This window comes from Cyprinus carpio, chromosome A3 (genome assembly GCF_018340385.1).
Source record: "Cyprinus carpio isolate SPL01 chromosome A3, ASM1834038v1, whole genome shotgun sequence".
Classification (NCBI taxonomy): Eukaryota; Metazoa; Chordata; class Actinopteri; order Cypriniformes; family Cyprinidae; genus Cyprinus; species Cyprinus carpio.
Window position 1 is genome coordinate 13,738,133 of NC_056574.1, and position 17,701 is coordinate 13,755,833.

Below are 17,701 nucleotides of genomic sequence, written 5' to 3' on the forward strand. Positions count from 1 at the left end.
AATGGCATAATGGTGGATTAATTTCTTATAAACATGCAGCTTTTCACTTCCTAAGATATTAATTGGTGAACAGGAGTCGTGTGGATTTCTTGTGATGTCTTTCTCGGCTGTTTGGACTCTCATTCTGACGGCACCCATTCACTGCTGAGGATATGTATCCATTGTTGTGTAATTGTTGTTTTGAATTTATCTGTTCTTGTTATGATGAAGAATCATATTCATATTGTATGGATTGGTGGTGAGCACATTTTCAACAAATTTTCATTTGAAAATATTCCTTTAAGACTTTTTCATCCTTACTAACTTAACGTTTATCTTTGTAAATTTGCTAACTTCTTTCTTAAGATGATTTCCATGAATCCGGCCCCTGCCATTTTTATTGCAGGATACAGTGAAGAACAGATGCTGCTGTCATGGAAAGCACATCCAAGCCTCTGTTACAAATCTGACCTACAAATAAATGGACAGAAGTTTAATCTAAAAACATTTTTTTACCAAATTTAAAAAATCTACACAAAGGCCTCTTCTGGTCATTTATATTGTGCTTATATAGCGGAACTAGACTTCGCCCCCCAGAAGCAAGTCTAGTGGTGTGTCCAAAACAATGTCTCTCATAGTTCGTCTCGGGCTGTCCTGTCCAGACGAGACTGGAGCACATCTGAGTTTTGGGCCTCTGTGCTGATCTCAGCCTGTTCCCGGGTCTTACCCGAGCGCTTCCTGTCCCAGTCTGTACGCACTTTCTCATTGTCCCACACTGTGGAGGTTTCTGTGTCACTGATATACCCAGCTTCACCCGTGTAGTGTGTAGGAAACACAAGCAAGGGCTCCGCTGAGAATGCTTTCAGGTCCCTTGTCTCAAACTGCTCCATGTAATCCGATCTGAAGATGATGGGATTTGATGTGGATGAAGACAAAGAAGTGATTTTAGACATAGGCAAAACATATAATAATAATGAATGCATTTTCTGAAAACTGTCTGCTCATAAAAATGGTTGTTAGTGTGTTTGCTATATGGTTGCTAGGGCACCGACAGGATATTCTGGGGGTTGCCATGCAGTAGGTAGGGTGTTGTGGGTGGGTACCAAGGTAACTAAGAAATGCATTTAATTGATTTAAGTTTAAACTATAATGCATTTACATTTAGTTGTAATTAATATGCAACTGTTATGCAAATATGCAAGTGTTCAAAAACAATACATTTAGTTCACTATGGAAGCTGTTTCCACCACTGAATAAAAATAAAAAGTAACTGTAAATTGACTTTTTTTTTTCTCAGAATTGTGCGAGAAATACAATTGTGAGTTTGTATCTTGCAATTCTGAGAAAAAAAATCAGAACTGTGAGATGAAAACTCACAACTGGTTTTGTCTTCGTGCGTGTAAGCATATACTGTATGTTTTGGTGTTCAGTGTGTTTGACTGACTGATATCAATTACATTTTAAAGCTTGCTATAGACTTTAAATCACAGGACCTTCTGGATGACAAAATACACTTATATTCTAGAAAATACTTATTGTGGAATAATTGATCTAGAACTAGAAGCAATGCTACTGGCATAAATGGGATGTGTAGAGGATTTCCTCCATTGGTAGTACTTACACAGGATGCTTATTAAACATAACAGGAAGGAACTCGTCCACAGGCAACATTTTACTGAGTGGTTCTGCTTCGAGGAGCTTTTTGGCTCCTTGTAATGACATCATGTAACCCAAGGTCCAATAGGAATAGTCCGCCTCCACCAGGTTGCGAATATTCGGTACTGCTTTTTCACGTCGGTCCACTTGCATCCTCTTCCTCCCAATATAACTGCAAGGGTACAACAGAATAACCAACATGAACAAATCTCCCATCAATACATAACTCAAAAACTCAGTCAATGACTGTAGACAAAAATAGAGCCGCTCACATGAGGTCCCAGTCCAGACCCTCACTCTCCACCTCACTCATCAGATTCTGCAGGCGGCGCTTGAAGAAAATCTCAAACCGCAAATCATCTTCAAGCACCAGTGAGGTCTTCAGGCCTCGGTCTACAATCTGTGTTGTACAGCATATAAACAAAGCTTTAGATGCCCATAAAAACCCTTCACACTCTCTTCCAAAACCTAGTGAGCTGCTGAATTAGACACTATATTAAGGCAGATATTACCAAAGACTATAGATATACAAAGATGGTTAACTTCTATTACTTGTAAATAGGACAAACTGCAATATGGCAGAATATATCCCGCCTTCTAAGTGAAAGAGCCGATAACTGATTGGTCAAGTCATTGCGTCACTGCAGCTGCCCTCCCGGTTCCCATAGAAACCTGAGACTCCTGCTTATGATACTGATAATACTTTTATTCAGCAATGATGCATTAAATTGATCAAAAGTGACAGTAAAGACATTTATAATGTTTATAATTTCTATTTCAAATGAATGCTTATTTTTTAACTTCAAAAAATGTCATGGTTCCACAAAAATATTAAATTATTAAAAATGATGAAGTTTAGAATGATTTCTGAAGGATCATGTGACACTGAAGACTGGAGTAATGTTGCTGAAAATTTAGCTTTGCAACAAAGGAATAATTGAGAAAATAGCTAGTTTAATTAGTAATAATATTTCATAATATTAGTGTTTTTACTGTATTTTTGATCAAATAAATGCAGCCTTGCTGAGCATAAGTAGTCTATGTAGGCAGTAGATGGTAAGGCAGTTCACTAAATTTTGGAACAAAACTACAAACTGGGATAAGAGCCAGACCTCTTTCCAGATGTTATAGTGGGACAGGAAGCAGCCCAGCTCTCCTCTCGTCAGAGGTCTGCCGTGGTAGGGGTCGCTATAGCCGGGAAGCATGTGGATTCCCATAGCATGGATCTCACTGATGTTCATAGCTCTGGTATAAAAAAGAAAGGCTGTGAGTAAATGTTTCATCCTGGAAATGAATGCTGCATTTGTTTGAAGGTAACAGAAGTGAACTTACTTGCCATCAACAGCAGCGATAATCTTGCAGTCGATTTCTTGCTCTCTTAACGCCCTCAGCATGCGCTCACGACGGTCGGCCCGCCGCTTCAGGTTGATCATAAACACCTTAAAACACATAACAGCACATACTGAATACACCGCTACCAAAGAAACATACCAATCAATACAATTAACCCACACTTTTACCTCATCAAAGCCCATTTTGTCAGGTCTTTTGACAGGTTTGGGCAAGTATCTGGAAGGCTCAACTGGAGGATTTCTCACTGTAAATTAAAATAAGTTGTTACATTTGACTAAGCATTTGCAGACTGTTCTTTGTAAAGCTGAAACGTACCATTGACCTCCAGCACAGTATGAATGAAGCTGTCGGCCTCATCCTGCATGGTGCTGTGGGCACGAAGAGGCACTGGGAGATGACCGTAAGTCTCCTTGTTACAAATAAACATTTGGACCTCTGCAAAAACAACAGAGAAGACGAATAAAATTGTGTAACTTAGGCACAATATCCTCTTAAAGGAATAGTACACACAAAAATGTAAATTCAGTTATTATTTATTCACCCTCATGTCATTTCAAACCTGCTTGATGTTCTTTCTTCTGTGGAACATAACAGATGGTTTGGAACAACATAAATGATTTGAATTTTAGGCAAACAGGCATGAATTGTGGGTATCTGTTGTGGCACCTACCTGCCATGCGGGCTGAAAAAGCAAAGACTATAATGTCATCAAAGGCCCAAGTGTAGTCTGCATGTGGAGGGTGAAAAGCAAGCAGTCTGGAAGCTTCTTTCCGCAGGTCAACCAGGAAAGTCGAATGCACCATGGGAACGGCAAAGCAACCCCTACGCACTTGCTTGCGCATGGGGATGTAGGCCGGGGTCCGTTTATAGTAGCCCTGGAGAAGTTTGAAGAGATGTTTTTTCATATTTCTGGAGAAAGTGTTATGAAAGATTACACACACACACACACACACACGTTCAGAGGAACTGTACCTGGGACGTCATTCCACACCAGAAGTTTGAGTAGGCAGCACGAGACTCCATCATTGGTGCCACAATTGTCTTGTTCTCCTTTATTAGTTTCCATAAGACATCTCGGTTGATCAGGAGATTATCACAATCAATCATCTGGAAGGATAAAATAATACATTTTCATGCATGTATAAACAAGCTGCCTACAAAAACAAAGTTTACTCAAGACAATCACCAAAAGGCAGATCACAAAGTAAATCAGTGGTGTTCAATGTTACTGATTGCATCCAACAGAATATTCAAGGGTCCCCCATTAAGATATTTTTCCTAGTGTAATAAGAAAGCTGCTTGAATTAATTTTTGACAGAAAGTGTGAGTCTTGCTTTAATTAATCCTGATTTATTTTGTAATTCCAGAGGTTTCAAGAACCATATATTCTTAATGAGTGTTCACGTGGTTTCATCCTTGTTGATCCTGGAACAACATTCCAATCAACCAATCAGAATAGAGATATAACTCTTCAGGAAATATCTGTTTTAGGCTTACAATCAGGGTTAGGTGCTTCTACCCTTGTTAATCAGCTGTCATTTCCCACTGATTTTAGGAATAAATTATGGGTGGGTTAGGTTTAAGGGTAGGGACTGGGTTAATTCTATATTTTTGGACAATAATGTTGATCCAGGATCATCAAAAGATGTTGATCCTAGGAACATGTCTTACTTGGCAAAATCACGGCGACCGTGTTCACACACAGCTATTGAGGGTCATTATTTAAACCGTCTCTTCTGGCCAAAATACCAGTCCATAATCCATAACACTTCCTCCAGTTAAAAAGTTCATCCCCTGTTGTCCTCTCACATAAAACCAATTGTTTAGGACTGTTCTGGCTTGTAAACAGTACTTCATTTGTTCATATTTCTCTCCTGATTCAGACAAGACAAATTTTTCTTTGGAGAAAGCAATATTATGGATAGAGGACAGAAAGTAATGGTTTCACTTCAAGACATTAATTGATGGACTGGAGTGGTGTGGATTAATTGTGGATTATTGTGATGTTTTTTCAGATGGTTGGACTCTCATTCTGATGGCACACATTCACTGCAGAGGATCCACTGGTCTTGTAATTTTACATTTCTCCAAATCTGTTTCTATGAAGAAACAAACTCATCTATATCTTGGATGGCCTGAGGGTGAGTACATTTGTAACTTTTTTAAATTTTATTTTGGGGTGAACTATTCCTTTAAACTGCAGTAAAACTTTGCAGTTTTCTGCCAAATGATGACTTTTCTGCTTCTTCCTGCCACACAGGAAAATGACACGATCCACATTTGATGGCATTTCTTTATGCTCTTAAATTTCCCTTTTTTGAATGGTTTTAACAGTAATCCACTGATGGCGAGTGTAGTGAGAACCCAAGTGCAGTATTTATTGAACAGAAATTTAAGCGAGATACAAAACAAACAAAGACTTGTCTTAACTTGACTTGAACATATACATACAATGGAAATAGTAAAAATGTAGAGTGAGGTGTATATAATGAAGCCTAATAACCAATGAGAGAAAATTGGAAATGTCTAGAAAAAGAAATAATGTGATGACACATATAATATGGGAGCACATGGAAAGATACATGAGGACAAGGGAATCACATGACAGGAACAGGAAACATAACCATGACTAAACTACAAAATAAAATAAATGAAAACATGAACATAAAACAAAACCACGTGATAATGGTAAATTGCAACTTCGCTTACTTCAAAAAACAGTGATTACATCAAATAATCATGACAATCGGATGATTAATCAATAATTGCAACTATCAATGAACACAAGTATCCATTTAATATCTTGGAGATTCATGGTCCTAACAAAGAGAGTGGACAGTGTGTGTTAAACTCACCATGAGATAGTCTGCCCACATCTCTCGTGCAGACTCAAGCGCTGCCTGCCGCAGTCTCATAACGTAGGCGTAACGCTCATTCGTCCATTCCTTTGGTCCTTCCTCATCATGATATTTTCTGAACGAGAAAGAGAAATCCAAGGAAATGTAGTACAAGAAAATGCAAAAATGAACCAGTTCCGTGAAACCACAAGTGAAGAAACATGGCAAACCTTGGCTCCTCCTTTGGCCTCCACTCCACATAATGGTAGAGTTTCTGTACATTGATGAGCCAGTCTCGCAGTAGGTAAGTGGTGTTGTCAAAATTGTGGTCGGTTGCTACCCTGTCAGAAACACAGAAACGGTGCCCATTGTGTGCTGTTCACTTTCTACAGAAAACAATATCTGGTGGAAACTAAAGATTACTTGAGTTAACCACAAGCTTATGATTCCATTCACTTGCACAGAGTATAACACACCATATTTAACAAGCCCTTTCAGTGCATAATGTATATTTAGACCTGCAACAGGGAAATGAATGAAGAAACACAAAAGCTCTAAATTAAACTCTACAGCAGAACTAGACTAAAAGAGTAGAAGAACATGAGAAGTGAAACTGCCAAGAAATCACAGAAAGAAAAGACCAAAGACAAAGTAAACAGACAGGTAGCGTCCAATTCTGCTGAAGACATAAGTTAAACCACACGTCCTACTTTTCACTGGCTCTGTCTTGGCATGAACTGATGAGTCTCCCGGAGCAGAGCGTGAAACAGCACAGCTGTGAGGCCTAAGGGTCTACAGATCCAAACAGAGTTAACACATTAACTCTGGCCAACAGCTAACACTACTACAGTACTGATTGATTCACCAAGGGATTTCAAGTTAGATTATTACAAAGTCTATTTTCAAACAGTTATATCAGTGGTTTTTAACCTTTTTGACTCAAAGTTCCCCCGTTGTCCAACAAAATATCAGCTATTTCCGGTATTTATTCTGCAAATGACAAAGCTTCTTGTTTTCAAACCTGTTTATTAACATAAACTAGAAATGTTGATAATAAATTAATAAAGCACAATCATTTTGTGACTTCAGAAGTTTCAAGTAATGTATGTTCTTCAATTAAAAACGATAGTTATTGAGGGGGGGAAATTAATATTTTTATTATTTTTATTTTATTATTTATTGTTTTTATTACATTATAAAATATTTTAGCATTTTACTTCAGATGAGATTATCTTGATTATGCTAATATATTCATAATAATTTATTTCAATACTTTTTAGTGTAATCTTGAGATGGAAGTAGGCTGAGGACCGCTTGCTGGTTGAGTTACATGAGTGACATAGCATTGATACATTTAAACTGTATGCATTTCTTTTTACAAAGGTATATTTAAAAAAATAGATAAATGTTGGTAACCAAATAGTTTTGGTTCCCACTCACTTCCATTGTATATTTTGTCCATACTGTGGTTTTTAACAACATTGTTCAAAATATCTTCTTTTGTGTTTCAAGTCAAACAGGACAGGGAGAGTAAATGATGACAGAATTTGAATTTTTGTCTTTTTTAATACAGTAAGAATAAAAATAAGTAACATGCTCAGGGAAAAGTGAGGAAATGAGGTCACAAAATGACAGGAGCCGAATTCAAACCTGTAATGTCAACATCAACATGCTGGAGCATGCGCACTAACCTATGGACCATTTTGTGTAGTGTTATGAAAGTGGAAGAATTAAGCATTTTCACTAGTGGTCTCAGACTTTTGGAACCCATCTCATAGGACACTATGAAGTCTCTTGTACGAGACTGATGAGTGGAATCAGGTGCGTTAGAAAAGGGAGACGTATAAAAGGTGCAGGGCAGGGGGGCCTCCAGGACAGGTTTGGGAAGCACTGTCAACATCAACATGCTGGAGCATGCGCACGTTTTTGTTAACAAAAAACCTTAATCTACATGTTGTTTGTGAGACTTATATGCTACAACATAAAAAATAAACATTCACACGTACAGAAAACAAATAAATCAGTACAAGTAGCTGTACAATATGATTGTGTACAATCAGCTAATTATTATTATTATACTGACATGGTTACTCACCAGATAAATTTATTAATGGACAAGTAATATTGGGTGACAGCGCTAGTTTTAATACAGTGATCAATAACATTTCACTGTATTTCTGTTTTTCAGTGTTCACTTTGCCTGCTCCTGCAGAGCACCATAAGCAGCTAAACCGACTGTTTTACGTTTATTCCCTTGACTTTATATGACAGTTTAATCTAGGCAAGGCAAGCCTATTTATTTCTAAAGCACAATTAAAAACAACAAGTTGACAAATGTGCTGTACAGATTCTAAAACATAAATAAACACACACATCTGTTATACAGCATGGACTTCAAACCATTCAACATAAAAAAAACAATGAGGTTCCAAAAACAATTCACTGAGCAGCATTCTGCAGAAAAGCCTGGGAGAAGAGATGAGTCTTTAAAATAACACCAAGGCAGGTCTTATGTGCAAAGACAAACTCTTGGGGGGGGGGGGGGGGGGGGGGGGTAATTGGTGTGTAAGGTTGTAACAAATCAGAGAGATAAGATGGTGCAAGGCTGTTTAAAGTTTTAAAATCAAACCACAATTTTTTTTAAATCAATCCTATAATATGTTCCAGATTCTGAGAATCATCATATCAGCTATTTCCGGTATTTATTCTGCAAATGAAAAAGCTTCTTGTTTTCAAACCTGTTTATTAGCATAAACTAGAAATGTTGATAATAAATCAATTAAGCACAATCATTTTGTGACTTCAGAAGTTTCAAGTAATGTATGTTCTTCAATTAAAAACGATAGTTATTGAGGGGGGAAATTAGTATTTTTATTATTTTTATTTTATTATTTATTGTTTTTATTACATTATAAAATATTTTAGCATTTTACTTCAGATGAGATTATCTTGATTATGCTAATATAAGAATCTGTCAACAATCTAGCAGCAGAATTCTGGACAATCTGTAATCGTGGCGAGAAGACACAAAAGCATGCAACACCCTTTCAAAATCACAACAGGATGAAAACAGCTCGCTGATGTTCTTAATTTAAAAAAAAGAAAGAAAAGAAAACAGATCTGACAACACCATTAATCTGTTTGTCAAATTTCAAGGTGTCATCAAAAATATTTTACAGTGGATTTACCATAAATAAAGGGCCTAAATCAATATCAGTGGACACAGATGCATTGGAGTTTGCAAAAACAATAGTCTCAGTTTTACATTCATTTAGGTGCAGAGACTATGGCTAGAATATATCTAGGGCAGGACTATGGCGAGCTTCAGAGCGTTCATGGTAACTGACACCTTTTCAACAGAGCTCTTCATTCACTGGTTAGGACGATGACAACTTTAAGGGAAAATTTTGAGTAAAGCTGGCAGATATGACAAGGACACAGTGAGTACGGAGGAACCCTCCCATCCCTTTTTTTTTTTTTTTTAAATTTGCCCTCCAGAGCACTGAGCTGCTGGAAGACAGATGTTCACAGTCAGACACCAAGAATGAAACCCTAGTCCAAAAAGCAGCTTAAAGAAGTACCACAAGAAATGATTCAAGTAACAAATGGCATACTAGTGTCTGGAAAAAAGATAAGGGTAGGCCTATTTAAAAAGATGCTGGGTTGTTTCAACCAAACTTTGGGTCAAATATGGAGTAACCCAACTTTTGGGTTAAAAGATTAATTAAAAAATTTAACTCAACAGCTGGGTTAGTCCATATTACTATAACTATACACAGATAGTACCCTATCTATTTACAAATTAATTAAATGGAATAGTTACAATAAATGGGAAAACACGACACGGATGCGCAGTTTGTTAGTAACAGTGGAGGAAATGTTGGGGAAAGTGACTAGTACGTATTAGTACGCCATGAAGTACTACTAAAAAGTAGTCACTATTGGAATACTTATAAGTAACGTAAGAATAAAGTACTATTAACACGCGCATACTACAGTATTACGTACGTGTTCTGAGACTGTAGCATTCTAACATCAGTACGAGAAGAGTCTAAGCAGCTGCACGCCGTTACACGCACGCACTTACCACAGCGCGATTCGGTCTTTAGGGTAATTGAGGCGCTCAATGGTCCCGAGGAAATGTGGCAGCGAGTGCTGGGCGTTACGGCAGATCAGAGCGATCATTACTCGGGGAGCTAATATAGGAGACTCCGGGCTCCAGCGCTCTTCGTGGAAGTATCCTTGAGCGGGTCCAGTGTTCATCAGACAGGACCACAGCACCGACACGAACAACACGAACCAGAGCATTGTACCGCACACACTCTTTCAAGCTAAACCACACAGTTACACCCACTTCACGAAGGGGTAGAAGGTTAAAAACGGGTAACTTTAGTTTAAATAATTCCGCCGACCGAAATCAGCCTGCATTGACAACACTGCAGTTTGTAAGACGAGCGAGTTAAAGGGGATGTTTCGCTGACGTTTAAAGAGGAGGGACGCATTCTGGTGAATCTGCAAACTGATGAGTAACACTTCATACTCATTTAGATTTCAAGTCATTATTTGTCTTTAAAATATATCTAGCAGATTAGGAAAGGTTATATTATTTTAAGATTGTATAGTTTGCTAGTAAAAATGTTTTTGTGATTGTATTTTTAGTTAACTGTAATAATGTAGCTATATAGCATATAAATATGCTTTTCCCTGTAAACCAGACACTGGGGGGTGGGAAAGTGTAGGATTTGTGTACCATTTTTACTCCTAAATTGCTATAAATTTCACAAATAATTGCAAAGAAAAGGCAAGTAAAACATTCGTTAAACCGAAACCAAAAAATTCCATATATTCTAATATAAATAAAAAGAAACCTTTTTTTTTTAACAGTGTAAAAGCCTTTTTCAGCCACAGGATTATTATTTTTTAATTATTTAAATTGTGACTTCATCTCACAATTCAGACTTTTTTCTAGCAATTCTGAGGAATAAAGTTGGAAATGTGAGATATAAACTTGCAATTGTTGAGATAAAAAGTCACAATTATTATTTTATAATATATATCTATAAAAAAACACAACTGTTGGATGTAAATTCAGAATTAAGAGAACAAATGTCAAATATTTAAGAATGAACTCATCTCTCTCAATTCTGAGTTTATATGTCACAGGTCTGAGATTTTTTTTCTTAGAATTGCGAGAAAAAAGTCACAATTATTAAAAAAAAAAAAAAAAAAAAAAAAAGATCCCATGGTGAAAATGGGCTTCCATAAGACACAATGGTTGAAATACAACCGAAACAGAAAAGTGCAGAATGGATATTAACCTCTTAAAATTTTATTCAGTTTTTGGGGCAATTTTTTAACTCAACAACATAACAAAAATTTACAAAGGTAACCAAGGTATTTCATCAAAATACCATAGATACCACAGTCATTGTTGTTATAATAAAGCTATGGTAGCGTAGTATTAGTGAAAAGTCTTATTAAAAAAAAAAAAAAAAAAACAGACAAATTCTGAAAGCTTCATAGAGCCTATAACAGTTTTACAGTAGTAACAATAAGTGCAGAAATTAGCAATGATGATAATTTTCGTAAGTGCTGTGAAGAAAAAATCTTTGCAAACATAGGGCTTATTAAGGACTCCACAGGAATACTAGACAGTGCTTCCGCAAGTTCTCTCTCCTAAGTTCAGAGTTTTGCCCCAGGACCTGGCCTCTCCACCCGAGATGAGAGGGAGGCAGCTGCTGGCTCATCCACGAGCCAGAAGAGTTCTCCTCGTCTAGGTGTGACCAGTGATGCTGGAAGTGCAGGGCCTTCTCCACCCTCCAATAATTGCTACAAATTTACAGTAAGAATATTAAACTAATAAAGCAAAAATATAACGTTCACAATTATAAATATAGACACAACAGAAAGTGCTTACCTTGAGTACAGGAGCTTTGCTGCCCCCAGTTGACACAAACACTACACATCGAGCAGCGTTAACCGTGGGTAATGTCATAGTGACCCGCTGAGGCGGTGGTTTGGGGGAATCAGAGATGGGCGCCACTGTCCTCCGGCTTTCCTACAAAATCACATTTTTACTTCCACACACATACTTAAATACAAATCCATTTCAAAACAGATAAACGGTCAATAGGAGAATCAACAGGATTCTGTAATTCTGTAATAAACTAAAAGTAGATGTTATATTGCTGCTTTATTAAGAACTGATCTGAAACCTGTAATAAAGGATGATCTGGAAAGAGAGAGCAGGTGTGTCCATCTGGTCCCATTCCCAGCAACAGCATGTCAAAAACTGGAATGTGCTCCGTGTTAAAAGCCTACAATGACAAAATTCTATTAAGGGCTATGAATAAAAAAAAAAAAAAAGTGTTTTATGCAATCTGTCTAGAAAATGAAATCGCACCTTGCTCAGTTTGCCAGCATAGTCATCAGCACATTCTTGCACCGGTAAAGAAGGATCTATAGCCAAAATCCTATCTTCTGGAATGTTGATTTTCTCAAACAACTGATTCTGTAGGATATAAAAAGCTATCAGTAATCATGATCACACCCTTATAGAAATGCCCACCTGGAAAGCAAAGCAAGGCCTTTCTCTGCTTTTTAAGGTCTGTACTAAATACAGTGATATTAAAAGACCAAATAAAGGCAAGCAGATGCATCAAGAATATGAATGCAATGTTAAGATGCATGTAGCACTTTCCCATGGAAAGTAATTATATACAAAATGCTTAGTGTGGCTTTATGCTTCAAGACAGTGATATTGGAGGACCAAATTCATTATACATCTTATTAATATGTACAAATTAATAAGTACAAACAAATGAACACATGATATGAATGCAAGGTTTAAGTGTTTTCAGATATAAAAATATAATAAAGAATACGCTTAACATTGTGTTCATATTCTGAGCTCATCTGCTTGCCTGTATATAGTGTGTATCACCAATAAGGTGTATATTGAAATTTGATCTTTTAATATATCTACAATAGCACTAATTCCATCCATTAATGCCCTCTCACAATAAAATCCACCGACATATCAGTTTAGAACTGTTTTCACTTATGCTTGATCTGTGCATATTTCTCTCCTGATTCAGATGAGATTTTTCACTTGAGAAAGCAATATAGGATAGGAGGATAGGATTCATATTTTAGCCAGAAGCAAGATGTTAATTGATGGACTGGAGTCGTGTGTGGATTATTGGGATGTCAGCTGTTTGGTCTGGCGGCACCCATTCACTGCTGAGGGATCCATTGGTGAGCAAGTGATGTAATGCTAAATCTTTCTAATATGCAGCGAGTTACCTTATATAAGCCATAAGTGCTCTCAGGATCACTGAATGGAACCAGTCTCTCATCGCAGAACCCAATCAGCCATCTGCTGCAGTCTAGGCCCGGGACAGCAGGCAGCTCTTTACTCAGGATGGACACCAAACTCCCTCCTGAAAGACCCAAAGAGAAGCTTTCACCCATGCTGAGAGCCTTCTCTGCTCGAGAGGACACCAGCTGGGCCAGAGTGGATCCAAGCTCGGCCACTGAGGGGAAAACCACCACTCTTGGTCCAGACATCACTCCCTGAAATAAACAGAGGCGATGATTATGACAGTCAGTTCAGATATGAAGCAATGCTTAAGTCAACTCACAGCACAGCAGAACTCAATACATGCGTCCAACTGTATTAGCATGAGCAGAAAAAGGAAACAATCAATAAGTCATCTGCCCCCTGCAATACAGGTGCTCTGTGAACAACGTGCACTGGTTCATTAGACTGGGCAGTGCAGGTTTGAATCAAATGAATCAAGCAAGTATTTAACAAAAATGTGAGCCATAATGCACTAAGCAATAATAACAACGATGCTTCGTGCTTTTACGAAACTACGAAATTACTTTGCACTCACCGTGGAATGTTTTCTTACTAGTGAGATTTCCTTTACGTGCTGCTCGTGCCATCTGACCAACATCCAATCGCAGCGAACGCTGCCTACTCTGGAGTATACTGTTGCATTCTGGGTAATGTAGTGCTCACTTGATTCGAGCCCCGTTTCTGTATTCAGCAGATGTCAGGGCCTCAGATTCTCAAGTTGGATCTTGTCGATTAGTTTTACTTTGGAGTATTGAAGCAAGCACATTTCATTATGCAGTGACAATATTTTTATTCAGCATTGTCACAATATGTATGGAACAGAATTGCAATTTAGCCTATCTGTGACACTTTAAGAGCATTATATGTTTTGGGAGCCTAAACATTTTCTCTCTGGACGCAAAAAGACGATATATCAACAGCAAATAATCGAAAATTAGATTTATAACATGTTAGTCTGGTTCTGTGAATGTGAAATCCGCCATGTGGCGAGAAGGGTGTTCAGCTCCATTTCAATAGATGGCGATGGTGAGCCACATTTGGGAAAATCATTCACACCGAGCTACACCTTCAAGAAATAGTAGGAGAGGGAAACGTTACTGTAAGATGAAAACTGCAGAACATATTTTTTTGTATTATTACGTTAAAATATACTACTAGATAGCGGTTGATTCTGTATATCTGTAAAAAAAAAAGTTTGTGGAAATATTGGGAGATGGTGTCCACTCTCTCGTCTTTTCAGACTCAGTTAGCTTCCATCATGGAAACACTTGCGCAAACGGCTGCATTAGAGATAAGCAAGCTCGTGGATGTGGAGTGTGAAGTGTTGCTGTCGGAGGTCTCCCGCAGCCGCAGTGAGATCAGCGCACTGAGGAAGAGACTGAGGCTGATGGAGGTCCAGCTGTGGACGAGCACTGGACAAACACTGACGGAGAGTCTCACAGGTGTTAAGAGGTAGCTCCACTTTCATTGGTGTTTATTTAGCATGGAATTGCATATACTCTATTAAGTATATGTGCAACTATTCTGTCTCATGACATATCCAGCCATGCTGAATAATGTCTACAGTAAAGTCTATGAATCATACTAATTTGATTTATATACTACTGTTTGGAATAGTTAAGATTTTTTTTTTTTATGTTTTTGAACGACTTCTCTTATGCTCGCCAAGGCTGTATTTATTTGATCAAAAATACAGCAAAAACAGTAATATTGTGAAATATTATTACACCTATATTGTTTTTTTTTTCTGTTTGAATATATTTTTATAATGTAATTTGTTCCTGTGATGCAAAGTTTAATATTTAGCATCATTACTCCAGTCTTCAGTGTCACGTGATCCTTCAGAAATAAATTCTAGCTGATTTGCTGCTTAAGAAACATTTCTTATTATTATCAATGTTGACAATAGTTGTGCTGCTTAATAGTTTTGTGAAAATCATGATACATTTCCATTTAAAGGTTTGGGGTAAGAAATATCTTTTTTAAAGAAATGTATGCTCTGTAAGTATGCATTAAATTGATCAAAAGTGATAGCAAAGCCATTTATGATGTTAAAAATATATATATATATATTTTAAAAAATGCTGTTTTTTTAGCTTTATAATAATAATTCTTTATCGAGCACCAAATCAGCATATCAGAATGATTTCTGAAGGATCATGTGTGTTTGAATGATTTATTAATGATGATGTGAATTCAGCTTTGCATCACAGGAATAAAATATATATTTTTAAATATATTCAAATAGTAGAAAGTTATTTTTTTTTAATTCAATTTTTTTTTTTTTAATATTATTTTTTTTTTTTTTGTTTTTTTTTGCTCAGCCTTGGTGAGCATAATATGCTTCTTTCAAAAATGTTCAAAAATATTAATTATTCCAGACTTTCGACCACTAGTGTATAACACTTTTTAATATCGTTTTATCAGTGAACGTGACCAAGAGGAGATGCACGATCATGTGAACAGGTGTACAGGCCCAACAGGAGACATCCCAACAGTAATTCAGCAAGACCAAGCAAGTTCTCTTCTTTATGTGAATATCCATATTAATTGCCTTTAACTATTTGTAAGCACAAGAGCTATTGATATATAAGATATAATGTGATGTCACAATGTCAAAGGACAGTCCACAGCAGAAGTGTGAGGTAAACCAGCCAATTAGTATGGTAAAGCAGGAGCAACAGGAAGTAGATGTTTGGATTGGTCAAGACAACAGTGAAGCAGGTAAGTCTGGAACTAACTTATTTATAATGGTGGAAAGTTTTAATTGCCAGTGTTTATAAATAATTTATGACTTCCTTCCACTTACATTACTTTCACTTAACCACAGGAACCCAGTGTGGTGAAGCTGTGAGCCTGTCACCCATCAAGGACGCTCTCAAAACGGTTCCTTGTGTTGACAGAGGAAATGGAGAAAATGCAACCGCAAGAGTCCCATCTAAAGCAGAATCACCAAAAGTGAACACCTCACCCGGAACAATCACGGCGAACCAGACTGTGGCAAACGATGATCCAAACACATCTTTCAGTCACACACAGAGTTTGAGTGCATCACGCACCGCAAAAAAATCCAGTGCTAACGCTATTTCAGGGGATAAGCGTTTTGTTTGCTCCTACTGTTCAAAGAGGTTCAGGTGTTTTAGTCAACTTACAGTACATCAGCGGAGTCACACAGGTGAGAAGCCATACAGGTGCACGCTTTGTGGAAAGAGCTACATTCAGAAAGGACACCTGTACACCCATCAGCGCACCCATACCGGAGAGAAGCCCTATCGATGTTCGCTCTGTGGAAAAGGCTTTATTCAGAAATGCACTCTAGACATGCATCTGCGAAGTCACACTGGAGAAAGACCCTACACTTGCACAAAATGTGGGAAAGGCTTCACCACCAAATTCAATCTTAACAAACACTTATCTTGTCAGACTTGCAACAACATTAGTTAACGACAGTGAGCTTGAGTAAATTGAAACTGCCTTGATTTGCACTCCACAGAGATCATTTTAAAAAATGTACAGTTTGTTAAGCTGTGTGATTCATGTGGCGTCAGATCAGCATTAAATGAAAAAATCATGTCTGAAAAAAGTGAAACTTTTTTGTTTATTTATTTATATGTAGTGATTGATTGCATTAAATACCAGCATATTTTCATGTGTTTTTTTTTCTGAATGAAAGTAAATAACTTGTGTTTTATAAGAAATAAAAACTTTGATATTCTTCCATCATTCCAAAAGGCAAATTTTAACTTATTATTACTTAAAAAAAATACTCTTGTTCTTTTCGTGATAGTATAAATCTAAAGAATTTATTTATTTATTTTAAATGAATATTTCCCTGATCGATGATATTCTAAACCCAGTTGATTTTCTATTCAGTGGTTTACGGTACTTCATCCCATGAGTCCTTTCAGCCAAACTCTATTTATAGTTTATTTCTACAGAAAGATTGTGCTGAATATAGGGACAGTGACTGCCAAAAAACAGCTATATTAAGAGTTAAGTGGGCCTACATTTTCTCCAAGCATTGTAAAGCTTCTCGTAACCGACGGACATCATGAATACTGCTGATTTTCAGACGCAGTTTACATCCATAATGGAAATTATGGCGAGAACCGCTGTTTGTTCTGAAATAAGCAAACTTTTCGAGGAGAATTCTTTGTTGCTGCGATTAGAGATTTCACGCTGTACAAACGAAAATGCATCTCTGAAAAAGAAATGTAATTTTCTGGAGAACGAAGTTCAGTCTGGGAAGATGAACGGGACAGAAGGTCCATCATCCAGACATCCGGGACTTACAGGTGATTTATCAAACGCGTGTATCCCACAAAGGATAATATTTGTGCCCTTGAGTATCTTGAGGGACTGTTGCTCATGACCTATGCCAACGAGAGGTCATTTTTAGGAAACTGTTCTCGTGAATAACTACTGATGCAACTGACAGATTAGTGAACATTATTTGATAGATTGTAATGCAGAAACTTTAGAAGATAAGGTTTTGTATTTATTTTTATTTTTT

At 37.2% G+C, this 17,701-nt stretch overlaps 3 protein-coding genes across 7 annotated transcripts; 1 reads left to right on the top strand and 2 right to left on the bottom strand.

The window, feature by feature from the left end:
• Nucleotides 1-225: 225 nt before the first annotated feature.
• Nucleotides 226-10,310, bottom strand: LOC109113854 (procollagen galactosyltransferase 1-like). The gene is made up of 12 exons (XM_042719349.1): nt 9,913-10,310; nt 6,056-6,166; nt 5,844-5,961; nt 3,961-4,095; nt 3,659-3,863; nt 3,304-3,423; nt 3,156-3,232; nt 2,968-3,074; nt 2,748-2,880; nt 1,908-2,035; nt 1,601-1,807; nt 226-879 (listed from the first exon to the last, which is right to left on the bottom strand). Exons 1-12 carry the CDS (start codon nt 10,131-10,133, stop codon nt 612-614), a joined length of 1,830 nt encoding a protein of 609 aa, XP_042575283.1. The 5' UTR covers nt 10,134-10,310; the 3' UTR covers nt 226-611.
• Nucleotides 10,311-11,138: 828 nt separating this feature from the next.
• LOC109063312 (6-phosphogluconolactonase-like) lies at nt 11,139-13,823 on the bottom strand. 2 transcript variants are annotated; one of them, XM_042719366.1, is made up of 6 exons: nt 13,724-13,823; nt 13,131-13,400; nt 12,229-12,336; nt 12,041-12,142; nt 11,743-11,883; nt 11,139-11,654 (listed from the first exon to the last, which is right to left on the bottom strand). In XM_042719366.1, exons 1-6 carry the CDS (start codon nt 13,784-13,786, stop codon nt 11,508-11,510), a joined length of 831 nt encoding a protein of 276 aa, XP_042575300.1. In that variant the 5' UTR covers nt 13,787-13,823; the 3' UTR covers nt 11,139-11,507. The 2 variants fall into 2 exon arrangements, with proteins under 2 accessions (XP_042575300.1, XP_042575310.1); XM_042719376.1 differs by lacking the exon at nt 13,724-13,823 and adding an exon at nt 13,469-13,609.
• On the top strand, nt 13,607-16,777 carry LOC109062993 (zinc finger protein 8-like). 4 transcript variants are annotated; one of them, XM_042719354.1, is made up of 6 exons: nt 13,607-13,645; nt 13,745-13,835; nt 14,429-14,640; nt 15,616-15,703; nt 15,810-15,912; nt 16,019-16,777. In XM_042719354.1, the coding sequence occupies exons 3-6, from the start codon at nt 14,447-14,449 to the stop codon at nt 16,630-16,632; spliced, it is 999 nt and encodes a 332-aa protein (XP_042575288.1). In that variant the 5' UTR covers nt 13,607-13,645; nt 13,745-13,835; nt 14,429-14,446; the 3' UTR covers nt 16,633-16,777. The 4 variants fall into 4 exon arrangements, with proteins under 4 accessions (XP_042575288.1, XP_018935630.1, XP_042575286.1 ...); XM_019080085.2 differs by lacking the exons at nt 13,607-13,645; nt 13,745-13,835 and adding an exon at nt 14,137-14,287; XM_042719352.1 differs by lacking the exons at nt 13,607-13,645; nt 13,745-13,835 and adding an exon at nt 14,191-14,214.
• Nucleotides 16,778-17,701: the final 924 nt, after the last annotated feature.

Bases quoted from the DNA above. Each gene is read 5' to 3' on its own strand.
- LOC109063312 (XM_042719366.1), bottom strand. From the start codon at position 13,786: ATGTTGGTCAGATGGCACGAGCAGCACGTAAAGGAAATCTCACTAGTA. The intron at 12,337-13,130 runs GTAACTCGCTGC...TATATCCTACAG, and splicing joins GCACTTATGGCTTATATAAG to AATCAGTTGTTTGAGAAAAT. The intron at 12,143-12,228 runs GTGCGATTTCAT...TTGTCATTGTAG, and splicing joins ATGCTGGCAAACTGAGCAAG to GCTTTTAACACGGAGCACAT.
- LOC109062993 (XM_019080077.2), top strand. From the start codon at position 14,402: ATGGTGTCCACTCTCTCGTCTTTTCAGACTCAGTTAGCTTCCATCATG. The intron at 15,704-15,809 runs GCAAGTTCTCTT...ACAATGTCAAAG, and splicing joins CAGTAATTCAGCAAGACCAA to GACAGTCCACAGCAGAAGTG. The intron at 15,913-16,018 runs GTAAGTCTGGAA...ACTTAACCACAG, and splicing joins TCAAGACAACAGTGAAGCAG to GAACCCAGTGTGGTGAAGCT.
- LOC109113854 (XM_042719349.1), bottom strand. From the start codon at position 10,133: ATGCTCTGGTTCGTGTTGTTCGTGTCGGTGCTGTGGTCCTGTCTGATG. The intron at 3,233-3,303 runs GTACGTTTCAGC...TTTAATTTACAG, and splicing joins TACTGTGCTGGAGGTCAATG to TGAGAAATCCTCCAGTTGAG. The intron at 2,881-2,967 runs GTAAGTTCACTT...TTTTTATACCAG, and splicing joins ATCGCTGCTGTTGATGGCAA to AGCTATGAACATCAGTGAGA.